General features: G+C 37.0%; 1 protein-coding gene across 1 annotated transcript; it reads left to right on the top strand.

The window, feature by feature from the left end:
* Positions 1 to 1,490: 1,490 nt before the first annotated feature.
* On the top strand, positions 1,491 to 27,045 carry LOC139120031 (alpha-adducin-like). The gene is made up of 8 exons (XM_070684048.1): positions 1,491 to 1,509; positions 9,327 to 9,472; positions 9,920 to 10,075; positions 16,974 to 17,204; positions 19,151 to 19,294; positions 19,850 to 19,948; positions 20,417 to 20,602; positions 26,618 to 27,045. Exons 2-8 carry the CDS (start codon positions 9,410 to 9,412, stop codon positions 26,678 to 26,680), a joined length of 942 nt encoding a protein of 313 aa, XP_070540149.1. The 5' UTR covers positions 1,491 to 1,509; positions 9,327 to 9,409; the 3' UTR covers positions 26,681 to 27,045.
* Positions 27,046 to 27,344: the final 299 nt, after the last annotated feature.

The following is a 27,344-nucleotide window of genomic DNA, read 5'->3' on the forward strand; positions in this document are numbered from 1 at the left end:
TGACAATTAAGACAACGTCATTTTGCCAGAAGAACTAATGCTAAACAAGGTGCAAGATGTTCTCCATCGTGATCGTAAAGCTGGTGGTGGAGAACTCAACAAAGGTGACAAAACGATGACAGTTAAAGAGATGCGATTTGAGGCTGCAATGCGAATGTTAGACAACATGGTAAGAAGCACGACACTGGTTAGAACTATACAACATTGTGTTATGGTCGAATAAAAAAATTAACTGTCTTCTTTACATTGACAGTTTTATGTGATTAAATCATCTGTTCTCCTTAATCTATTTGTCCAGAGATAAAGCTGATAACAACCCTTCGCCTTTAAAGAAGTTCAAGGACGACAATTTATGTACATTAATCGATTTCCATAGTTTAGATTGTGTCGTACGGTACAACACTGGCGATTAGGCTTTTGCCACAGTTATCTAGCAATTTTGTAAGTTTTGTCATTGAAACTACAGTGAATATGTAACTGACTGACTGTCTGTCTTACTGACTATATAAATAAATAAATAAATAAATAAATAAATAAATAAATAAGTAAATAATAAATAACATTAATCGTAGTAGTACCGTAGGTATTGTCCGAGACGCGTTACTTTGGGGATGACATAAAAGCGGAATTCAAAATGATATAAAGTGCATTTGTTTCAGTAAAAAAATAACGTCTAAGCAGCTGCGATCGCTTGATAAGGACAGGCAAGTTAAAATTTTTGCAGTATTTTTGGCCGCAACTTGCTCAAATGTTCTTTAAGGAGTATAACGTTGACATTGAGTAGCAAATACAAATATACCACGGCAGAAGTCTTTTTTAACTTTAACAGGAATGTATTTTTAATTCTAACAAGCTTTGTTGAGTAAAAGAAATTCTTCAAATGTGATAAAAGGTAATAATAACGACTAGTTGGTTGCACTAGAACGTTGAGTTAATTCTTTGATAATGTTTGTGTTTTTGTTTATTTATGTTTGTTTCTGTTTGTCTGTATGCTTGTTTATTATTATGTATTTGTATGCTTGTTTGTATGTTTGTCTACTTTTTGGTTTTGTCCATTTGTTTGTTTGCTTGTTTCTTTCTTTCCCCTGGCTACCCTGTGGTACGATCAGAGCTACTGTCTTCGTATCTGACATAGTGGTGCATTTTAGTATGCGTGGAGTGAACGTGGTCGGCAGTAATTTTTTCCCCAACAAAGCGAGAACTCCACTACGGCATGGTAATGAAAAAGAAAGCGTCGCCATTTCTTCATTACATCCACCAAATATTTTTCTATTCACAGATTTCCGCCAAGTCTCATTGACAACACTTTGGGCTGATTGTTGTCTACTAGAGTTGAGTTCAACCTTAACGTGCATGAAAAAGTGAACGTTTGGTGCGCATCAGGATCCGCAACATAATCATGCATGCAGCATTCGTTTTAATAAGTTTTCGCAGACCTAGTTGCTTCTCGTTTGAAAGTCCACGTATCTGGTTATAAATGTTCACGACCAGTTGTTTCCAAGCCTGAAGGTAAGTGTGTGTGTGTGTGTGTCAGTGTAAACATTACCTATCTTGAAAAATTATTTTATCAACACTTGAGAACGGTGATATTTATTAAGTTTTATTTTATTGAGGGTTTTGATGTTAATAACTGTTTAAGATGAAGTATATTGAATAAAAATTGCTAAATTGTGAATATCGTGTCGTCAACAAATGCAAATTTATCGCTTGATCATGCGTGTCATGTTTTGTTATAAACAAATGCAGATATGTGAAGAAGTGTGTTCAGCGTCGAAAGACCATTTTCGAATATTATTGACTATTTAGTATGTTTGGGGGGGGGGGCGATATTAAAAAGATTTGAAATTGACTTCTTTGTCTCTCTACATATGGCATGAAGTGTGTTACCCATATGTAAAATTCAACCAACTAAAATGTTTGGTTGTCATCCCTCTGCTTTAGTTTGATGGGCATTTGTAGGTCAGAGAAAAAGTTTTCATTCATACACTTCACAGTCGATAAGTCAATGTAAATCAGATATCTATTCGCCAACAATAATTCGTCTTCGCGTATAATGAATAAGGTTATAAGGCCTTAAAGAAGAGACGAATGAAGGGATAATATCTTTTATACTAGTTATATAATTACATTGTGCGTTGGAGAAGGTAATTCTGAAATCGTACTAAAATGCAAGAAAATACACTAATTTTGCTGTTCATCAAACTTCACCAGTTTAATTGGAGCAATTTGTGATGTCAGTGTTGCAAATCGTCCTCCTAACTACATTGACTAAATAGTAATACCCATGTAATTCACTACACATTATTAACGATAAAAGCTAAAAAAAAACTATATCATCTGGTTAATGTACTTGATAACCATGCTACAGTACCCATATCAACTTTCACATCCTCAAACAGTAGCCATATCAACATAATAGTAGTGGGTACAACTCAAACCTGCATTGCTACAAAGTAAACATGATAATAATATGTGATATATCTTCAGTTGAAATACGTCCCATTAAAAACACAATTCATTACTTGACTTTGAAAATATGTAGTTTACGAATTATATGTCAAGATTATGCACATTTTACTGTAATCTTCTGCAAATTTTAAGTTGTAAGCGGTATTTATTGAGTTGCAGGTTTCGAAATTACACAACAAGGTTAACGTTTTTTGTCATAATATTTGAGTCCTTTCGAATATGTGCCGCAACAAATATTCGTGAAACACTAACTATTAAAAACCCTACAAACTCAATTTACTTTGTACCTTGTACTTAATTTTTATGGCTGTTATATGTTTGATTTATGTTTGGGATAGACCATAAAAGCAAAAAAAATATTGTGGTCTGAATGACAACATGCAATTGTTTTCCACTACGATCGCAAAAAGGTACCCAAGAAATTCTGCATTATTTTTAGGTCGACCTGAATATTTTGTTATCTCAAAAACAACACATCTTCAAAACTTAATGTTTCCTCGGCAGACATTTTTTACACCTTACCTATTGCCATATGGTCAACCCCTCAATGCAGGTGCAGCTGTTAAATTAAAATACAATCGAATGAACACAGTACATACGACGATGTAACAAACGTTATTTCAGTATTCACAGGGTGGACTTCACTGGATAGTTCAACCGTGAAGATACGAGGGAAAGAACTCTATGAGTGTGTTACAATCGGTTCACAAAATGAGTAAATTACAACAACTTTCAGTGACATCAAATTGTGTGTAAGAAAAACACGAGTAAGCTACCATAAAGCTATCATTACCGAAGAATCTCTACTTCTACGTTACAGCATACATTTCTGAGATCATCAAATTCAAAAAAGTGCATACATAAACCAGAAATAAACATCTTACAATATAAAAGAGCAGAGTGAAAATATTCTCTATCGGTAATACATCAACCTATTAATGGATGCTACAAGTAAATAGCCAGATTGTAGAAAATACAATTAAAGTACAATTAATACCTTTCGTTGATTTATAATTTCTCCTTATCTCAACGTAAAAGTCAAAACCAGCCCGTAAAAGGCAGGAATCCCGTTCGAAAATACCACAGCTATGGACCCACAGCTAATTGAAACATTGCTCACATCTGTTTGCGGACACTGCCAAGGGTGTTAAATGTAGGGTGGCCAAGCCATTTTTTTCTCTTCTTTATACGCACAGTTTAAATGGATTTTAGCAAGAATGGGGTAAAAGAAGAAAAATAAAAAATAAATTATGCAAATAGCTGTATCCAGTCAAAAATGAATTTTTAAAGCAATAAAAATGCCATTTTTTCGGCGGACAATTTTCGGCAAAGTTTACAATTATTTTAAAGTATGCCGATTCCTTCAAGTTTGGCAACCCATAATTTTTTATTTACTTCACATGGAATCATTAAACTATGTGTCTTGTGCACAGATTTACCCAATATTACGGAAAAATCAAGATTTGACTGATGCACAGTCTTGGATTTTGAAACTGTGAGTGTTGAAAATTGAAAATATTTTGTCTGACTTAGTCAAAATTGCGGCGGCACCGTACCATCGAAAAATGGATGGATTTTTATGTTTTTATGAATTTTGAATTCACATAACTTAAAAACTAGAGCTCACAAGACAATGAAATTTTGTCACAATGTTATTTAATAACACTCAATTCTAACAAATCAATTTAAACTGCCAATTGTCTTTTAATGCAGTTCATTTTCAGCCATGAAATTGTAAGAAATAACAAAAATATTTGACCAAAATTGCGACCAAAATTTTGTTTTTGAAATGGTCATGTGAATTTCTTAAAATAACGTTGCTTCTCATGATTTATGACACAGCCCCATAAAACATTTTGTCTGTTAAAAGGCAGTTGGATGCTACATGAATCACATACTCACTTTTAGGTAAGAAAATGCAAGTATTGTTTTTTGCATGAAATGGAGAATATATGAAAAATCATGAGAACGGAATATTTTGGAGATTTTAAGGCCATTCAGTTGCTATGCTAGCTGCCAATACTATTTTAATTGGAGATTCATATGAAAAATAACATTAAAATGTTGAAAACATCTACTTGCAAAACTCAAACCAATTCTGTTGCTATGCTAGCTGCCAATACTATTTAAATTTTTTATTCATATGAAAAAAGGAAACATTAAAATTTTCAAAATTTCTGTAATAAATCTGACAATACCTCTTTTTTTAACTCGGGGGATAATATAAATACGTATTTGTTAATTTTTTGTAATCACTGTTGAAAAAAATAGTGTATATTTCTATATTTTCAATTATTTCTCAAGTATTATTTTCCCTTACTCGCCTCACAGCATGCCACTAGAGGGCGCTTTTCATTCAGGGATACACGCCTACATACTGATTTACTCGGAAAAAAATCGACCACATTTTGAAATTATCAACATTTTTATCATATTTAAACCATGCCATAAGCAAATGAACACTTATCATTGCCATCGCCATGAACGATCTGTTCAATTTCACCAATACTTGGCTGTCCGCTGTCCCTAACTTCGGCCTCAGGCAGGCTGTCAATGGTGTGTCAGTGCGACTGCTGTATCACCCCAATATGTAATAATCAACCAATATGTAATACTAACCCAATATGTAATAACACTTAACCCAATATGTAATACTAACCCAATATGTAATAACACTTAACCCAATATGTAATACTAACCCAATATGTAATGACACTTAACCCAATATGTAATAAAACTAAACTTGGGATATAATACTAAGCAAAATAATACAAAAATGCCTAACAACCATCAACACGTCCCTGTGTAGCCAAAACACTTCAAAACTTTAGATAAAAGTGGAGACAATTATTGAGATCAATAAACTTGCAAAAAAGCTAAGAACGCCCTTGTACCCTAATCAAGCCGTCGTCGAGCATTTAAATTTTAATTTTAATTGGTCCTTAATTTTCATACAGCGGAAAATACCTGAAAACACACACATTTCTTATAATCATTTAGCAATACGGAAAGGAAAGTTTCACCATTATTGCTAGTTCCTGACCTTACAACAATCAGAAAATGACAGCAATGGTTCAAATTTTTCGCTTGTTTGTTTACATGCAGAACGCTTATGGCTGTCAACATTCATAAAACCAAACACAATTTATGGTAAATATGAAAGCGACTACCGATATATTAATATGATGTGTAATATCACAACATTATGGGCAAATAAACGGGAATATTATCCAGACATAAATGTTTCAACAGATTAATAAAGAGAAGAAACTATACATGATAGCTCTGAAAGGCTGAAGTGACCAACATTGATTGAATGATAATACTGGCCTTTCGTTTATAAGGCATACTTTATGGGGTAGAAAGAAATATTCATTTATCTATTTTTGGTATTCTCTCAAAATATGTGCCCCCACACAATATTTTTTGGGTTAACTCAATATGTAATTAACGATCTATTTTGGATAAACTAAATATGTAATAAACCTTCCATGTAATTAAGTCCCCCAAGGAGAATGCATGGAAGATTTATTACATATTTGGTTAACCCAATATGTAATAAAGTCCACTAAGGAGAATGCATTGAAATTTTATTACATATTGGGTTAACCCAATATGTAATAAAATCCCCATAGAGAATGCATGGAAGTTTTATTACATATTGGGTTAACCCAATATGTAATAAAGTCCCCATTGAGAATGCATGGAAGGTTTATTACATATTGGGTTAACCCAATATGTAGTAAAGTCCTCATTGAGAATGCATGCCATGGAAGGTTTATTACATATTGGGTTAACCCAATATGTAATAAAGTCCCCATTGAGAATGCATAGAAGGTTTATTACATATTGGGTTAACCCAATATGTAATAAAGTCCCCATTGAGAATGCATGGAAGGTTTATTACATATTGGGTTAACCCAATATGTAATAAAGTCCCCATAGAGAATGCATTGACGTTTTATTACATATTGGGTTAACCAAATATGTAATAAAGTCCCCATAGAGAATGCATTGAAGTTTTATTACATATTGGGTTAACCCAATATGTAATAAAGTCCCCATAGAGAATGCATTGACGTTTTATTACATATTGGGTTAACCCAATATGTAATAAAGTCCCCATAGAGAATGCATGGAAGTTTTATTACATATTGGGTTAACCCAATATGTAATAAAGTCCCCATAGAGAATGCATTGACGTTTTATTACATATTGGGTTAACCCAATATGTAATAAAGTCCACCATAGAGAATGCATTGACGTTTTATTACATATTGGGTTAACCCAATATGTAATAAAGTCCCCATAGAGAATGCATGGAAATTTTATTACATTTATTACATTACGATTTCCTAATTACATTTCATGAAGAAAAACTAAATTGCATTAGACTTGAAGTGATCACCATGCATGATACAGATGACAAAGTGTTTACGTAAAACACCACAGACTCTGGCGGATGACTGGCTACTGGATTTTTTATCGATGGAATGAAACCGAGTTTACTTGGTTCACAATAAAGTTTTGAAGTTGAACTAACTGTTGCAAATGTTACAGCTCTTCAAATGTTATATAAAAATTAAACTCAACAAATAAAATGGAAATATAAAAGCTGGCATTTATATTATTGCCACTAGTACTCTATGTTCATTGGTTATTCTATGTTCTGCAGAACGTTTCATTTTGTCGTATTGTACTCATTGTTTGCAGACACATTTGTTGGCTTTCGCATGCCAAAATTATCTTAGTCGTCTCAGGCGCAAAACAGCCAGACTTAAGCTTACCACAGTGTATCTTCAGTATATCAACTTCACGGTCTCTATCGATTCCATAGTACCTCATTAATTAATGTTATGTACTTTGAAAACATACTCCATTGATATGTCACAAGCACTTGAAGGTTGAGAATTTAATTTGAAGATAATGAAGAAATGTCCCGAGGATTGGACGTTGAAGTAATTTTGTATGCGAATGTACGTATTTGGCTAAATGCTATTACGTACTGGGCTAGGATTATATATTGCTTAGAATTTTATTACCTATTCGTTTTGTATTACAAATTGGATCGAATATTATTACTTAGTGGGTGAAATGTTCTTACATGGTTAGTATTACATATTGGGTAAAAAAATACACAAATTTTTTTTTTTTTAAATTATCAACTTTTAGAAATGCTGCAGGTTGTGAAGGGGCGTGATCATGGTTGCTATGCATATTTTAGTCTTATTTTGGTCAGTATTATATCCCAAATTCATTTTTTATTACATATAGGGTTAAGTGTTATTACATATTGGGTTAGTATTACATATTGGGTTAAGTGTTATTACATATTGGGTTAGTATTACATATTGGGTTAAGTGTTATTACATATTGGGTTAGTATTACATATTGGGTTAAGTGTTATTACATATTGGGTTAGTATTACATATTGGGTTAAGTGTTATTACATATTGGGTTAGTATTACATATTGGGTTAATTATTACATATTGGGGTGATACAACTGCCTTCGCTTCCGCTGCCATCTTGAGTCACACTGTACTGAGGTCTATGAATGAACACGATTTTGTTTTTATGATTCGTACTTGTGCTCGTGGACAGATTTTCGTCATATTGCACAGAAATGTTGGAATGATGTTTAAAAAGAGCATGCTACAAGTTTTATGGCAAAAATATGTATCTAAATGGGAAAAATCTAAACCGAATTTACCGTACTCACTTCACCTCGTGTTTGCTGGGTAAACTCCCCAGAATATAACAAAAACTCACCCCTACATGTAAAGGGGATGGTCTGCCACTTCCTGGCCAAGTTTCACAGTTCTATGACAGCGTGCACAGGGCCCGAAAGCAATTCCGTTGCAAAATAGGTATTGACTGGATTCAGAAGTGCGTGCCATGAGCGGCGACCGCTCGAGCGCTGTGGCCGGTCAGTACGAAGTCGCATTTTTGGAGAGGAAAAACACTATTTTTCTATCGTTTTTTCTTCAGTTTTTTAATGAAACCTGTCTCATACATCGATTTTGATTGGAAATATCCATTTTTTCGGTAACTGAGCTACTTATTTTCAGAAAAAATGGCGTTTAAAATTTCACGAAAATCAAATTTCACTTTCAGTGTGCGTGAGTTGCGTATAATGTCGCAACATTTTAGCTAAACTTTGGCCACTCTATTAAATGTGTCAGGGGTTATGTCAAAATCAGGCGAGACATTAACGCTGTTTCTTTTCACTACAATGGTGTTTGGCGTGCTGTTGACAGGTTGATGAATTCGTTTGATGTCGTTGATGACATTTTGCTCTTTCGGCTGGCAGACAACAGTAGTGTACAAATGCCGTAGCAGTGAAAAAGAGGAAACCGTTCGTTGCGACAATTTAAAGACGTTTCACCGCTGTAGTTCTACTCTATTTTATGTTAACCGTCGATCAGAATGGGAAGGCCGTCAGTTTTTCTTTACCAGTGTTATTTTACAAACTCAACGATATCAATTTTGTTCTCACGTGCTGCACGTGCGTATATATGTGTTTTGTTTGTCTCTATGTTTGATGTATTTTTGCATAGAATGTAGGCAATCTGATTAAAATCAGATGTAGAGGACGGCGACGTCTATACTTACGCGGTATTCTCTTGCTGTCGTAGTAATAGGCCGACAGCCCGGACAGCAACATAATACCGGGCCGCGTAAGTATAGACGTCGCCGTCCTCTACATCTGATTTCAATTAGATTGAGCATGCATGTAGAGTACTTGAACGCCACAAACGTGATACTGTGACCTTCAATACTCGAATTGGTCCGGCTGAACTTGATAAACATTTATTTAATTTGGTTATTGATAACGTTGCTGTGATTTCATGTTCAGGTTTCTCTTGGTGCGTAGTAAACAGAACACAGAGTTATAAAGAGCGACAGTGCGATCAAGATTTTGAGGAAGAATTTGATCAGATGGCATCAAATACAGGTGTGAGCGGACATTTTGCGAAGGTTTTAGAAAGTACAACAACGGTTGTAAGTGACAAGCAACGTTTTCCTGTTTTAGTTGTGTTAATTTTTTTTCGTTGATGTTAAGATATGGCATTGTAATGTGTTTAACAACCAAAGCCATTCTTGAATGAATTTCTTGGGCTTTCCGTGCAAAAGATGTTGATGCTGAGTGAAAGTTAATAGATGAGAAGCTATCGAAGACTTATTCCTATGCATCTCGTCATAGACGATCTCACTTTTACTGTCTATGACGAGATTTAAATTAACCAGAAGGGTGTCGCTAAAGTCATTCAAAGCAACTAAATTGCCCATTTAAAGCCAACTTAAAGACGAAATATACTAATTCAAGCCCGGGATTCAAGCGAAAACGTCTAACGATTGTCTGCATGAATGCTATATTTCGATGAAGCGTCGCAAAAGCGAGATAACAATGTGAAAATTGATCATTGTTGCATCGAATATTTCTCGAAGGCTGGTCCTCACCGATTCAAGTTTCCAATCTGCGATGATGACTTGGACAACATTAACGCCAGTGCAGAAGAGAAAGAATTGAGATGCAAATTAGCTGCAGTCTACAGATTGATCGATTTGTATGGATGGGCAGACAATATCTTCAATCACATAACAGTAAGTTACATCAATCAAATAGGTGAGAGAAGCAGAAATACTGGTGGACTAGGATTTTCATTCGTGTTGACTCAAACCAGCCAAAACATGTTCGACGCTGGCCTGCCGTATTTCAGACCTGAGGACCTTTAAGTAGAATGCGTCTTTTCTGATATACTATTTGTGCGGGCTTATTTTAAAGCTCTTAGAGCAAGCAATTCGCCGTCTGAGTTTGTTGAAAATCGAAAATTTATTTTTCCCCATAGTAACACAGGGATGGAGGCCATTTTGAATTCAAAAATCAGTAAATGTCAGGTAATCTATTTCTCTCGTGACCGGTGACCTATGATTTTTATTCCTGATTTGGTAAGATAATGGTTGAAAGTTTGATTGAAGAAAATTTGAACGAAAGTAAGTCTTTCACTTTCGAGGCGCATACTACCTTAAACCCTTTCTTCGATTACATTCAGGTCTCGTGAAGTCTCATAGGAAGGCAAATGAGCTGCTACATCGACAACGTCATTTTATTGCACTTTGCTTTGGTTCGGCCTTTCCGGCATACCAAACCTTTTTAAAGAGCAATTTAAGAACAGAAAGAGGGATGTACTTCAAGGAGCACGAAACAGACACACTGTATATTGTAAACTACCAAAATAAAGCCGTAATACGACTGACGAAAATTATTGCAGTTAGGAACAGCGCATAGAAACAATCAGCTCAAGCAATATTCTCACAATCTCAAATTACACATTTATTTAATCACATGTGGTTTTTGTCAGTAGCTGGCTTCGATGCCATACGTTTTAACCATACACATGTATATCGACCCCATCGTCAGAGCACGAAGTGAAAGACTTACACTGGAGAACAATAATGAAACAGTAAATTCAAAACATACAAGAAATTATTCTTTGAAACCCTATGAACCGGTTTGCACTTGACCAATAACGTAATGAATGCCAAAAACATCCCTTTTACTTTCCAGAGTAAATCTCCGCGGAGCATAAAATTATTATTCATGAATTATAGTGTATAGTAGAAAATTGACACAAATACTCTACTAAAATCTATGACTGGTCAATCTTACCTTCTCCGTTTACTCGCTGTCGCACCCTTCATGTCGTCACTGAAAGTGGTATAAAGTTTGGCGTTACTTTAGTGTTCAAAGTTTAAAATCAAATCGACTGTGATGTACCTCTTGTTGACTTCCACTGACCAAACTTCGGTACAGTATCGCGAGGCTGTCCGATGGATAGAACTTTCTTGACAATCCATGGGGAATTCATGCCTTGAATCACTGTCGACATAACAGATTCCTGTGTCGTTCCATGACATTTCGAAATTTTAATCAAGCAGATACTCAAAAATGTGAAATCAAATTGTCAATAAAATGTTCAATTTCTGCGGTCGAACCTACCGGAATGATTTCAGGAAAACGGTACGGCTCACCAAACTCATGCTACGTGTATAGTTTAATCACAATTGATTGATATGAATATGTCATAGTTATTACACAGAACTAAGTTAAATTAAATTTCACGTGTCGGAAACGAATAGCTTCCCGTCTCTGCTTTGCACAATACGATATTGTTCACTCACTAAGGATATTTCTCCCCTTTAACTCTCTGTAGACTAGGCACCGACTTACAGATTTGGGCCCATGGCTGGGCTGTCAGTCTTTAAATACATCGATTCCGTGTTTTCTTGTATGCCAGTTCGCAGGGAGAGGTTGATGAGACACGTCTGAACGTTCTTTGTTTCCAAGTTGATATCACAACAATGTCCTATTGTATGTGTGCATAAGTAGATGAATTGTCTTACTATATCATCGGTCAAGGGCTTTATAAGGCGGCTGTGTTATTAATTTAACATTTAATATGACAAGACTCGAACTCAGATTTCTTCAAACTTAGCTTAAATTGACTACACCACGGTGCATCTTTGAACACGTGCACGTATGTATGTATGATGGGAATGTCTGTAAGATTTTTCAATTACAGAGCAAGCTCGTACACTGTAAAAATAGCGGACGCCAGACGCGTCTTTACGCGTTCAAAATGTAGATGTCGGTGTTCAAATTTGAACGGCTAGTGTTCATATTGTTAACACTAGTGTTCATATTATTAACAATGATGTTCTAAACCTGAACACGTAGTGTTAACAACCATCTCCTTCAAGTGTTCAAAAACTCAGCATTACAGAAATTTTGCAATACTGTAAAACAATTAACAATCTTTAGTGTTTTTTACTTTACAATGGCTATATTAAATTTACTACTGCATCGATGTTAGGCAAACGTACACGGATTTTGATGTAGCGAATTTCCCACTAAGTGAAAAATATCTCCGGTCTAAAATTACTGAAAGCATGTTTTTCCTAAAAAAGAAAGTGTAAAAAATAATTTTACACGTTTATTACGGGTTGAAATTTGGAAATTTGGAAAAGAAAATCAGATAACCACCATGAACGTTTTAATTTTAACATCGGCGTGCAAGAGGCGTTCTACTCCTTAACACTTGGTGTTCAAGTTTGGTGCCTCTTCTTATCCCGTCATGCATCAAACCGGAAGTTGCGGAATTTTTCTTGTAAACGCACGCTGAAGTCGTGATCGTGCGGAAGCAAGACCAGAAAGGGTAAGTTTTCTCTCCAAAATAGTAAAAGGTGTTGAATTTTGAAGCATCTGTATTATTATCCTTTGAAATTATTTGTGTAGTACTTTGGAATAGCTAAAATACGTGAAGAAACCTTTTTTTCTTTCAGTGGCTTATATACCATACACTAGCTGTAAATACGCAGCAGTGTTTTGGGCCATGGCGTATCGATCGCACTCGGGTCAAGGGTCATCACCGCAAAACTGTGGCGATGACCCTTGACCCCAGCGCGATTGATATGCCACACACCGTGCACCGCTGCGTAATCACAGCTAACACATGTCTTTTAGTAAAACATTAGTTAAACATCCCAGAGTGTACACTCTTTATTGTTTCAGCATATGAGAGTTGGCCTTTCATTTACTTTTCATCAGTTGATGACAAGAAGAAGCCAATATTTTGTAACGGTATCGAAAAGAGGCACTGAATACTAAAGTCACCCCTTTTCCTGAACCTAATAAGGGACCGTCTTAGATTATCGCAGAAGTTCAAAAAGCGAAATTCATTCGTTTAGGGGGGAGGGGGTTTGACCTCCATTCAATTAGTGAACTTCACTTTCGCACTTTTATTTTGTGATCACAAGTTTTCGTGTGTTCATTTTAAATAAAAGAAAAAAAATGCACACTCATACTCATGCCAACAACTTTGTAACTGTTTCCATCTTGTTCGTTCCCCAAACACAATTTACCGATAGTAACATTGTATCCTAATCATTTCATTCATCAAATTATACAAAGACAAAAAGTATCATTTTTTAAAATGTACTATTTATAAGCGTCTGCTCTAACCACTAGATGTCTTTATTCTCGCTTGATATGCACCTGGTCATAGTCGTTTTAAAATGATTGAACATGCCTGGGCCCAATGTCGAAGTTTCTCGCCGGAGTGACTCTAGCTATATGTCTACCTGGTGAGGAACAACCACCATGTAAACAGGCTGATATAACCGAAACCCAAATTCGCTGTAAGGAATCAAAGCAAGTGTCTGCGACAACGTAATCAAACAGTCGATGCATACTGGAATGGCCAGAACTGGACAGGGTTTCCTGTAACAAGTGAGGGATGTCCGTATATGGGTAAATCGCCTGAACCGTATGATGATTACTCGGATGTTACTGCATTTGCAAGTGCATTAGGGCATTGCAGACCAAGCCTCGGTTTGTTTAATGTTGTAATGTGGCAAGGGGAATACGTCTTTAGTAGCTATAGCAATATGCAACATTGTACTCTCAGGCAGACATGAACATTTCGCACTTTTGAAGTTTCGTTTAGGGGGAGGGGGGAGGGGGTTTTGATCTAAACGAAGAAATTTCGTTTCTTGAACTTCTGCGACAATCTGAGACGGTCCCTAAGGCCACCTTGTCTTTCATTTAAAGTCTCATGTCGCCATATTACCTATTGTTGCATTATTTTCAGGATGTGAAAAGTTGGATTGACCTGGTAATCGAAGAGTTATTACAGAAACTGATGGTACAGAAATTGAAGAAGATGAGTGTAGAGGTAGCTGTCTGGAAACAAGCTTGAAAACCTCAGTTCATCTCTAATGTAGATTTAAACTTCCGAGGGTCAGTAACTGAATTTTGATAAGTTTCTGTATTTTTGTTCTGAATTTATGTAAGCTTTGGTAGAACGCTATGATCAACTAAATGTTACTGGAGAATAAGCTTTCAAATACGTGTAGTCTCCCTTATCAGATGCAATGGTGGAATGAAGAATTAAAGCAGAAAGCGACAGAAAATTCAGAGTGAAAAATGTACACTCTGAATTTCTGAATTTTCTGAAATTTTCACTCTGAATTTTCTGTCGCTTTCTGCTTCAATTCTTCATTGCACCCTTGCATCTGATGAAGGAGACGTCACGTCTTTGAAGGCTTATGCTCCAGTAACATTTAGTTGATCATAGCCTGCTACCAAATCTTAGATTATTTTGTATTGTAGATCAGCACGTCTTTTGTTCTCGATTTGTTACTGTTTTTAGCTTTGCTTTTAGCGACGCAGAGCTTATCTCATAGGTGAATGTGAGAGGCATCGTCCTCAAATTTTTACATCCCAAGCTTTTTCTTCAAAACGGCCAGTACGATTCCTTTAATATTTGGAGTACAGGTTCCCAGAGATTACCCTAATCATATATGTTCAGGTTATGGTGAAATACGCAAATTTGTATTTTTGAGGCGAATTTTGCTATTTTTTGGCAAAAATCTTCTTCTGTCTTACTGGTGGTTCGACGTCTTCAATATTTGGTAAACATGTCCCTAAGAATGACCTTCGTAAAATTTGTGCTAGTTGTGATGAAATATTCAAATTTTTATTTTGCATGGCAATTTTTTTCGTTTTTGGTCAAAAAATCTTTAAAAATCTTCTTCAAAACTACTTAATGAACAGCTTTGATATTTTTGACATAAGTCTCTGCGGATAGCTTTTTCACATTGTTCAAATTATGCAGAAATATGCAAATTTGTATTTTTGAGACATAAAAGACATTTTAGACATTTTTAAGACATAGGGAATTATCAGAATGTGATATATTCAAGTTATGATGAAATCTGCAAGTTTATATTTTTGGGCCAATGTATATTTTTGGTCAAAAAATGTGTATCTTAAAAATTACCCGTCTGATAGCTTTGATATTTGCTACACATGTTTTTGGATGATCTCAATTTGATATGTTCAAATCTTGGTGAAATCTTTAATTGTGTATTTTTTGCAGCTATTTTCCCATTTTTGGTGAGGCTATCCCGAAGTGAGCTGTCAGAGATCCTTTACATAACACTGCGAGCTCTTTCGACGTCTAAGTCGCTTGTTGTATTGCTATATTGGTGTTGAAATGGCTAACATTTAGGTTGTTGCCATTGGTTTTAGACTGCAGTTTCCTTTTACAAGTGAATTTTAGTAAGGACTGAAATTTCCAGGTTCAACAGCAAATGCTTATTGACATATAGAACAAAACTTATGAAACGAAGTCAAAATTAGTTAATGTGTTTTTAATTTCTGAGAAGTAGAGTTTTGAAATGTCACTGATTTATTTCAGAGTTTATTTAAAGGTATTACAAAAAAACAAATCTTTTCGTTCATGAAGGACTTTGTTGGACAAGGAATGGGTTTTACACCTCCAAGGCCCCTTTACCAACTTTCTACATGTTGTGTCTAACTGTGACACTTTGTGACAACTTGACATGTTGTGTTTACTTTATGTGGACAACTATATACCATCTGCATCAGAGAAGCCTTTACTAACTTTTTTCCAAGTTTGCAATTTTCTATTAAAGAGGAAATGTCTTAAACCATCTTACAAAAACGGAGTAAACATTTCATACGAATACTTGTTTTCAACACAATAAGTACGCCAAATTTTGAGCTTTTTCAAAACAGATATTTTTGTACGTTTTTACAAGTATGAACATATAACGTAATCCACAATATTTAAGTTAAACCTGTTTTGTCATTACTTTGTTCATATATTTTGAAAACGATCGACAGTGTTTATAAAGATTTTCTTTTGTTTATGTTTTGATAGGAAGATGTTTACACCGTTGGTGTTTTCCTCTGACAAACTTTACAAAGTGGCCATGTTTATTTTCCCATTTTACACTAAATAATTGTATTTTACTCAAGGAATTTTTGTGTATTTTTAGAATAAAATAATTTTACTGAATATCAGTGGTCCGTTATGTTTCTTCCAGGCTTGAACACCCCTTGAACGCCAAAAGTTAATGTGTTCAACAAGTGCATATCATGTGTTCAATCCTTTAACACACTTATCGTTGAACGGCGTCCATGCGTTCAAAAAGTGTTACAGCCCTTTGAACGCGTAAATGCGTTCAATTTTTTGAACACATTTCATGTGCAACATGTGTTCAGATATGAAACACCATGTGTTCAATATAATGTCTGATGAACACATAGTGTTCAAAATCTGCACACGTGTGTTCAAAAATTGAACGTTGGTTGAACACATAGTGTTAAATTTCTGAACGTCTGGACGCGTTCAAAAAGTGTTACAAAAAGGCGTTTAATTGGTGTTCTATCCTTGAACACTCAACTTTACAGTGTAAAATGGTTGAATAGATGCACAAACTTTGTACAAGTAAATTGCCATCGCACACATACACATTCGACCCAACACGTACTTCTCATTTAATTTTTTCATATCTAAAACTTCTATTCAAGGATAAACTGTATGCAAATTCTTCAAAATTCGACGTGAATCAGATATTTCAAATATTATCCAGTGTGATTGTTTCATTGACGATCCCGTCTTATTGTATATAGGTTAATGCGTCCAAAGACAATACCCAGTTCTTAATCAATCCCTTTGGACTGAGGTTCTATGAAGTCTCAGCTTCCAATCTGATCAAGGTTGATCTGGAGGGCAACATCTTGGAACGTGGCAGCACTGAGTACGAGTGCTTCCGCCCGGGTTGGTGCATGCAGTCTGCAGTCCACGCTGCCAGACCAGACTTACAGTGCCTCATCCATGTGCACACACCGGCTGGTACTGCCGTGAGTATACTAACCCTAACCCTAACTGCTGAAGTAGGCTATGTTCAATTACTGTGTTTATCTCGTTTACTTACTATAGACAATGTAAAACTTCTACGTTCAACCGTTGTAATAGAAAGCAACACCTTTTAAAGGGAAACCGTCGTCGAAACTGCGCCTGTGCGAGTTTATTGTTTATTTACAAACAATGTGTTTCGTGCACGATATCAAGATGCACCTAATCATCTTAGCTGCAAAATTAAAATTATACGATGTACACATGTTGAAACTTTCAGCAATCACAAAAGTACCTTGGATACAGTGTTAACATTGGTCGTATGGGTCCCATACGACCTTTGAGCGCAGTTCCTACGAGTGCATCCCTTTAAGTTTGACATAACGCATTGTGGAACATCACTGTTTCGTGTGATGGCCGTTACAGTCTCCTCTTATCTAGAACGCTAATATGATTTTGTCGTCAAAGATGTGGCCAATTTGACATGAAATAGGGTAAGCAATATTTTTCCAGGCGATGGTCTGCATTTGGTATGCTAGTATTTAGGCCCAGTCATGCACAGTCATGCACAAATTATTAATTATTATTTAATCTAACAATGATACATTGTAGACATTGCCTGAAATAGGTTCGTGTTATCACGCCGCGATTGTGTCATTCCTTGAGCTTCACACTTCCAGGAATTGACAGATAAACATTTAAGATTTAAGATAACCTACTTAAAGTGACATTCAAGTGGTGTTGTCCTCTAAGACACCTCGCAGAGGGTGGTTGAAAAACAATAAATACAGTGTTTGTGGGGTTTTTACAACTCCAATGATAAAAAATTCTGTCTTGAAGCAATAGTAGCCTTGGACGGACACTTATTTACCGTTTGATTTTATACTAGTAACTGTCCCCTGTGATTTTCAGCTCCTTGTCTCCAAATTTGAAAATTTTCTTTCTCCCATGAAGTTGACAACGAATGCTTGCCGTTTTGAAATTCAAATGTCGACAAAGATCTATTGATCTGTTTATTTAATGACCTCTGGATTTAAGCTTTGGTTGTGTTTGAGTGTCCTTGAGCAGAGTTTGAACAACAACAACAACAACAACAACAACAACAGCAACAACAACAACAACAACAACAACAACAACAACAACAACAACAAGATACTTTCGCTCATGTAGGCTCACAACCCCTGAAGAGTTCACAACTGCAAGAATATACAATCGCAAGCTATTACAATATAACGAAGAAAGCATTCATAATCTGCAAAAGAGGCTGTCAAATATATGCGGAGGGGACTTTGTTTCAATTGAATATGATCTCTTGTCGCAAAGTAATAAGCTGGATAAAAAACTATGTCGATAGAGGGCGATCGATAACTTCGCCAGGCAGGCGAGGTTGACAGGTAATACATAAGATCGAGCAGCTTGGTAAAAACGGCAAGATACCTGAACCGCTGAAAAGTTTTCCTTCCATAGCATAACCTGTAATTTCGATATCATCGGCGAAAAGACGGACAAATAATTTCTTTTCAATTTCAATGACAGAACTGTGACGTCATTTTCAGAACAGAGCCTTTTCTCGTGCAACGAGAAATGGAAATCTATGTCTTCAACTTCCCGGAGTAACTGCAAACGGAAGCTGTTAAAAGAAAGCCTGTTTGATTTTACTTTGTCGTCAGGTGTTTTATAGAAGCTTTCAATATTGCTTGTTGACGTGACAGTACATTATTTGTCAAATACACAAAAGTGTCTGGTGTGTACCTACTATTATCTTCTAGATACGAACTCTCTTATCGGTTTCCATAACTTTATATTTCTCCTTATATGTCACTTCTTATATGTCAGATCCGAGAAAGGTGCAAGCATCGTTCATATGCGCTGCAATCTTTGTAGTTTTTATGAACGACTTTTCTTACAAAAAACAAACAAAAAAACAAACAAAAAAACGTTTTCTTTGTAGGTGTCAGCCATGAAATGTGGGCTCCTCAAATGTTCCAAGGATGCTCTTCTCGCCGGTGAAATAGCCAGTCATCCATACAGAGGGATTTTCATGGATGAGGAAGAGATGAAGTCTATTGCTGAGAGTCTAGGACCCAGTGCCAAGGTATAAACATTGAAACCCCTACACTATTCACCCAAGACTTGTGCCCAATTTCTAAGTTCATTATACAAGCTTCGATCATCAACAATATGGCCTTCTTGAGGAATTGAAACGTTCACTGCTTTAAGTAAACCAAACTGAAAGCTGTACTTAGATTTGCACACTTGACTTTCTCTCTTGTATAGAAACGAGCATTCCAAAAATCGCCAGTTCAAATATTTAGATAGTTGAGGTTTTGTTGTGTGCACATCACGTAATCTAGACTTTAGCCGTGGGTTTTGTATCACCCCCCCCCCCCCGAGTTTGACAATTTAGATCTAAATCAGTGATAGTGAGAGATTCACAAATCAGAGAGGAAGTCATGCATTTGGACAACACATGTATAAACATCACCTTTTCTCTCTTTAGATCATTTAACATTTAACGGTTTCTGCCTATTAATGTTCAGTGGCCTGCATAACATTCTTGGGAATCTGAAGGTAAAAGTGACGGAGACCCTAGTAACGAACAGCTTGATTTGAAACTTGAGACTCTCTCGTCCTCCTTTGATTTCCATAGGTATTGATTTTGCAAAACCATGGCTTATTGGTTGGTGGAGACACTATCGAAGATGCCTTTTCCCGACTAATTCATGTCATTACTGCTTGTGAAGTTCAGGTAGGTAAAGTCTACCAGAGAAAACTTTTTAGGATCTCCGCAGAAATGACAACTGTTTCGAGGACGGGGGTTCCGCATAAATGTCTTATTGCGTATGAATAGTTTTGTGAAGTAGCTTCCTTTGCCTAACTTGAACTTAAAGTTTCAGTGAAAGTTGATAACATTATGGTAAGATATTGATTTTTTACTCCTACTCATATATGTATGTATGTATGTATGTATGTATGTATGTATGTATGTATGTATGTATGTATGTATGTATGTATGTATGTATGTATGTATGTATGTATGTATGTATGTATGTATGTATGTGTGTATGTATGCATTGTATGTATGGATGGACCCGTATGTATGTATGGATCCGTATGTTGCAAAAAGCTTGTGCTCCTATGGGAAAACATTTTGGCCTTCTTCCTGGATCTTTCTAGTAATCTGACTATGTTTGTCACTTTATTGTTTTTACCACAGATTCGCTTGATGGCTTCTGGTAATTTAGATAATATCATTTTGCCCGAAGAAATGATGCTTGACAAGGAACGACGGGTCATCCTTCGTGATCGTAAAACCAGTGGCAGAGTAATGACCAAAAGTGGCACAGCAATGCTAGTAAAAGAGCTAAAATTCGAAGCTGAAGTGAGAATGCTGGATATTATGGTAAGATTTTCGTCTCCGGTCTTTTGGGAAAATTTTGCACAGTCGAGCACCATGTTGAAAGAGCGACACTGCGAGGTACATTGCCTTAAAGACGTGTAGAATCAACAATTAATATTTAAATATAGCAATTTCCCCAACTTTAATGTATAGAGTGGCACAACAGCAATGAAGCTTTTACCATAGGGATAAGAGAAATTGTATTCCTGTTGTTCCTAAAGCCGCATAGACAGACAGATAGATAGATAGATACATCGATGAATGAGTAGATAAAGAGATAAAACAATCACGATTGGAGTAAAAGTTTGGTATGCAACAAAAGTTTCAGTGTGGTGGCATTTTTTGTCAAAAATATTTAATAATTTTCGAAATACACTTTCACAGAGCGATTTTATTTGCTCCATTTTGTTATCACTGAGATTAATGAGCATGCACACACATCCCTTTAATTCGACTCAAAGGCCCTGTTGGTGATCCCTAGGATCGCTTTTGTTTTACTAGTCTGTAAGCCGATAATGCAAAGTGCCTTTTGTTTTCCATTGAAATTGCAATCTGGTGGGTAAAGTTTTTGATGAGACAATCTAGGCGCCAACACAGGCCTTTATAGTTTCAAATTACTTCTGACTTTTGCCAAACGTGACTGCAAAATTGTGCTTGTGTTTGCCTACTTGTCTCCATTACACTTGCGCTACACAATGACGAGAAATATGCAGTCGATCCAACGTGGTCATCACTTGAGAAAGTAAGGTGTATGGCAGCCATTCCGGTACACGTCATTGACTTCATCAGTACGGGCTGTAAAGTAAGTCTTTCATCCGTGGCAAATTTCCGTTCCGATATCACAAACATGACGACAAGACTTTGGAAACCGTTTGATGTATCACCAGTGGTGAATGAAACACACGTCTTCAGTTTGCGCTTATAGTAAACAGCTAAGGGACCGTTCAGTTTTTACGGCCGGGGGGGGCGGCAAAATCCAGGGGGGGGGGGTATCGTAATTTTGGAATCCGCAAAGGGGGTCATCGCTTTTTCACTGGTAGGAAAGGGGGGGTCACCACATTTTCAAAAAGATAATACCAACAAAAAAGTTCACTTTATGCCATGGCCATGATCGACCCTCTTTACCGGCGGGCCACCTTTGGTGGCCCACTAGAATAAAGTTGACTTTACGTAATGGCCCATGACCCTCTTAACCGGAGGGCTGCCTTTGGCGAACCACTCCAATAAAGTTTACTTTATACAATGTCCATGGACATGAGTTGTCTATGGAAATGAAGTTAAAAATTGCCTTACAGTCGTCCTAATTAACAGACGTTTCAATGGATGTGGCTGAGAAGTTTGTGCACTGGCATCTCTGCTACACGAATAAAGTGCGCCGTGTACCGGAGTTCAAATCCAAACCATGCGGGTAAATTTGACATATGGGTTTTGGTTATTTTTCACGGGGGGGGGGTCATCAATTTTTTCCGTCTGACAAAGGGGGGGGTCATCTTTTTTTCACAAAAAATGCAGGGGGGTCTATATTTTTTTGAACACCGGCAACAAGATTTTGCCGCCCCCCCCCCCCGGCCGTAAAAACTGAACGCTCCCTAATCAGCAAGAGTACGTCACTGTAAGTGTATCCGATGAGACGCTGTGACATTGGCTGTGAATTTCAATAAGCTTACACGAGATAAAGACAATGCGTGTCGCTGTGCATCTAAAACTTAACTTTGACGTGTAGCTGTACAAGGTCCAGAGATCTCATGAATGTATGCAAAGCTGTACGTGTAACCGACAAGTGCACTCGGTCACAATGGAGCCACATGAGTAGACAACCAAAGAAGATAACACCGTTTCAACGGTCAGGCTATCAGAACGACAGCATGGCAGTCATGTGATCTGAGCGCCCATTTTGACCCTGGTAATAGATTTCCCGTCAAGAGCCAATCGATACGTGATCTGAGCTAAAGCAATTTCTGTGTTTTTATCAGTCGAGACAAAGCCTTCAAAATATCACACTATCATAAATGATAGCAATATCAAAGTAACGGAAAGCAGTTCTGCGTCAGCTTGTCCGGCTGTGCGGAACAAAATAGACCTATCTCTCAAATTCCTTGATTCTGTCGATTTCCGAGCAAATTTGTATGATAGGAAAAGGGCTTAGCAAGTAGGATTGCTTGAATGAATCCACGTAGCACAAGTAATTTTTGGAGTATTAGAACTTTCCATGATAACAGGGGCTGCTACCATTCAGGATTTTAACTATTATTATTTCTGCCATTTACATTTCTTTTACGCACTTTTTCTATTACAGATAATAGATGCAAATAGATCGGTTAATGAATAAATATGTTCCGGCAACCATTAGAAAACAGACAGAATTTCATTTAGACTCCAACTTTGGCCGCGATTTTTGGGCGGCGACAGTTTTTTTCAAGAATTTTCACCTTTGCACTATTTATCAAGAACACCTCTGAGTCAGTAGTCCTTGCTTCAATATGAAACAGGAATAAAATGAAAGATTTTGTTTTGTTAAATTTTGTACGATATACAAAAACTTACGAGTGCCAATTTCACTACTAAAATTAAGGGATGCAGTGACTTTAGATAAACTCAAAGCAGTTTTCATGTGACCCTTATCCTGCCCCACATGTACATGCACATTGCCATCAGAATACGATTGGAACTAATTTGGGGTAATTGGATGGTGAAGTAATGTCGGTTTAACCTGCAAATATAAGCTCATCTGCTTTGGTTTTTAAGTCAAAGACTTGTTTTTATGAGTAATTTGTAATATTGCAACATTCAACTATATGGCGCCTAACACTTTTGAGAATTTGAAAAATATGAATATCCAATTATCCCAAATTAGTTCCAATCCTGTTTCAGATAGTGTGACTGAAAATCACTAAAGATCCCTTCGTAAGACTGCTCGATCAATACCAAGCACAGAATCATGGAGATGAAGTCTATTCTCGCTTTGATACCTACCAAGGCCGTTTAAAGAAAATTCTGTTTGCCATCCTTGGATTTTTGAAAAACTAAGCTGCCAGCCAGGGAAAAAACAAACACAGACAAAAAAACCACAATTGTATTAACATAAGATCATTTTTATGTGGTTTCTTTTGGAAAAAATATTTTTATTTGTAATAGTGTTAACATTGTGTCTGTTTTCTTGATTTTCTGTGAAAACCTACCAGCACGCGGACGGCAAACAAAGAATTTTATGTAAAGCGCCTAAGGCTAGGTACACGTACTCTCCTTAAAGGGGAGGCTGAGAATCTAGAACATTTTCTTAAATGTGTTTAAATACCCCCAAAACTCAAAAACTATTCAAGTACCCCTCTGCCAATTCATAATGATTTTGAATTCCCCCTCCCCCTTGTCTCCAGTCCACAAGGTCTTTAGCGAATTCCATGTTTCAGTGTCAGCACACGTCTTTGTGAAAAAGCAAAACAGTGATCACTATGGAAACACTGAAACTATAGGTGACTTCCCCTCACCTGCTAAAAAAGCTCATGATACTGAATTGGAAACCTACAATATTATCTGGAACGGTTTTTGATATTTGTGTATAGGAAGTAAAGAGAGACAATGATAGGCTGCCATTTCGCTAGTGTTGCTGAGAGTTACGGGAAAGGGGATTAATGGGGTGTGAGATTCTGCTTCTCACATGACCACAAAATGTATAAAATTCACATTAGACACGTACAACATTATCCAAAATCGTGACAACTTGGTCGTCTGCCTCTGTACTTTGACCTGCTTACTTTGTAGTTTCAGTCCATGTGTTACTCGTCGTGCCATTGGATAACATTTGGGAGTGAAAAGAAACAAACAGTTGAATCATCCAATCAGAGCTCGTGGAATATTTACTGCAGAGTGTGGGACGATTTCTTCGAGCATGGGATCGATTTTTCCCACACCGTCGATCCCGCACTCCCAGCAACCAGGAATGTGAGAATCACTATTCCCTGAGTGAGAAAAACTCTTGAAAATGTCACACATTTCGGAACATTGTCATGCATTCGTATACAAAGAAAACTGGGCTAGACAGCTTTACTATAAATGATTATGAGCATGGCCATAGTGGTACAAGCTATGATAACAAATTGAATACCAGACTTTCCAAAAGGGCTGAAGGAATAGAAAATGCAGCCATTCTAAGAAGAACAGTACTCAAAAATTAGGGCTGTTTTCTTAGGAAGTACCTGTGGACATGGATTAGAGTCAAAATCAAAATGACGTAAATCATAAAATTGTCGGCCCAGCCGCTATGCTTCTCTGATCAGGGCCATAAACTCAAGGAGAAACCACGCTGTGCTTTTTTCATCACTGGTACATTTATTTAAACATAAATTGGCATTGAGGGTTTCAGTTTATCATTAATTAGGTACTTCATTAGCTGCTTGGCAATTTCCAGTTTTAAGTGTCTCCTCATCATCACTTTCAAACTTGTAAAACTTGTAAACATGAATATTCCTCTGTCCTTTTATAAAGCTACGATTATTACCTACTACAATAATGATAACAAACGATTCAGGAAATATAGAGAACTAAAAACATCATCCCGTGTATGCCTCAATCTGACTGCTGTGTGCTGGTGAAGGGGTTTACAGTACCTGAAAAGACCAGTGACATTCTGGGCCAGGTCTACACTGCCCCCAGTCGCCCGGCTTTTTTCGGCAGCTGAGTTACTTGCTGTGGGCCAAGGCGTTCACCCCACGATCACACGTGCATCGATCTGCTGATGTTCAGTCCTTCAATTTCCTATATGTTTTGATACCTATATGCCCACAGACTTGGAGCAAGTCTAGACCAGGTCTTATTTAAATAATAACACATGAGAGCGAGGGCAATATCACGATTTATTGCCTGCCCAAGGGATGGTGGTCATGATCGAAATACTGATGATGCCCGAGCCGTAGGCGAGGGCATCATCAGTATTTCGATCATGACCACCAGCCCGAGGGCAGGCAAAAAATCGTGATATTGCCCAAGCTCTCATGTGTTATTATTTTTATTACACCGAACAAGCAAACATGCAAAGAAACAAAAACACAAAGACTTCTTCGAGTACAGTTCGCCTTCTGAGTCCGGACCTCAGCGTAAAATGTCAATGCCGAGGCTAGGGTTGCTGCTAAAGTTTGCCGATCTCCTCGGTGGCGTATCCAAATTTGTTGCCAGCATAGTCGCTGAACACAGAAATTGCATTCCTTGTTGCCATTTTTGTTCGTTTGCTGTTTACCTGCATCAAAATATCGTCTAACTGTGCCGGTGACAGCTCTGCAAGACGTTTCGCAGCCATAAGTTGCCAACTGCAAAGTACAACAAGCGAACGACAATTTGTTTTGCGCAGAAAGGATGCGCAGTAAGTAAAATGACGTCATCCATGTAATATCAAATGCAGAGGGCATCATCAAGTTCGCAGAGGGCATCATCACATTCGCAGAGGGCATCATCACGTTCTTTTACATGTCACGTGGGTCGTGTTTAACCAATGGCAGTGCACGCTGAATGAGTGAGGTGTAATAATACAGTATAGGTAGGTAGGTGAAAGTGTCTAGACAATAGCCACACAAATTCAAGGATGTACGGTGACACGCTGGAATGTTTTGCGATAACATACATTAACTGGTCATAATTCGCTACAACTGCCTTATTCTCCTGTGGCCTGTGGCTGTGAGTCTTATAAGAAATCATGTATTTCTTCTGATACTTCCAATGATCAGCATAATTTATTTTTAAGTCAGCCCTTTTAGGCCCACAGCATTTTCAAAACTCATCAACATACCCTTGATATGTTCAGCTTCCCCTCAAACCCCTTAACTCCAGAGGTGTATTTGAGCGCAGTCTTAGTTTGCAATTTAAAACCAGCCGAGAGTAACCTTCAAGGTAAAGTGACATTTTATTCATTTAAATTATTAGCTTCCGCTTATTGGCCGACCCATTTTGTTCAATGGAATATGGGCAGATTCAACGGCAGAATGTGAAGGACCTGAGAGGTATTAAACCTATCCCTCACTGATCTTGCAGGGTTTGAAGACTGGATATAAATACAAGAAGATGCCAAAGGCATTTCTTGAGAAGAAAACATAATGATACCAGAGACGTAAAGGCAAAACTGAAGATAATACAACGACCACAGGGACGTATGAGGAAGGATATTAACTATACTCGTTCCGTTTACGTCATTGCTGTTGCTGACTTCTATGTCATAATCTTCCAAATTGGCGCACAGAATAGTAAAATTTCACGCTCACAATACATTAGCGTTCTGGGACGCAAGTGATCAAGCTGACTTCTATCTTGACCAGCCTGAGAAATTCATACAGTTGACGAATTCGTTTGCATATCACACACAAAATAACCCCTCTGGAACAATATTATTTACTGTGACATATTAGTCGACTTGATTTGTATAACTTTAAAAGATAATAAAATATGACATTTTCGAACTGAAATGAATGAACTTATTCAATATTAACTGGAGGGCATAAATTGTGCGCCAAATATGGCGGTTATAGGGTTGTATCAACCTGGCAAAAGTTGCTAAAGCCACATTTGCAGCATCATGGTGAATGCGACCTGAAAATCGTATTTCATATGAACCGTTTCTTATGAGCTAGAAAGTGCTTCGCAAAATTTTTTAAGCTTACTAATAGCTAAGATCCGACCGTCTATGATGGGAAAGATTCTAACCCCATTTTAAAAGGTAACCACCAGGCGAGACCAGCGGCTGGAACAGATAAAGTATGTGTGA

The sequence above is a fragment of the Ptychodera flava genome, chromosome 20 (assembly GCF_041260155.1).
Source record: "Ptychodera flava strain L36383 chromosome 20, AS_Pfla_20210202, whole genome shotgun sequence".
Classification (NCBI taxonomy): Eukaryota; Metazoa; Hemichordata; class Enteropneusta; family Ptychoderidae; genus Ptychodera; species Ptychodera flava.

Excerpts from the sequence above, each read along its gene's own strand:
- LOC139120031 (XM_070684048.1), top strand. The coding sequence starts at position 9,410 with ATGGCATCAAATACAGGTGTGAGCGGACATTTTGCGAAGGTTTTAGAA. Across the intron at positions 9,473-9,919 it reads TAGAAAGTACAACAACGGTT|GCTGGTCCTCACCGATTCAA; the intron begins GTAAGTGACAAG and ends TATTTCTCGAAG. Across the intron at positions 19,295-19,849 it reads GTCTAGGACCCAGTGCCAAG|GTATTGATTTTGCAAAACCA; the intron begins GTATAAACATTG and ends TGATTTCCATAG.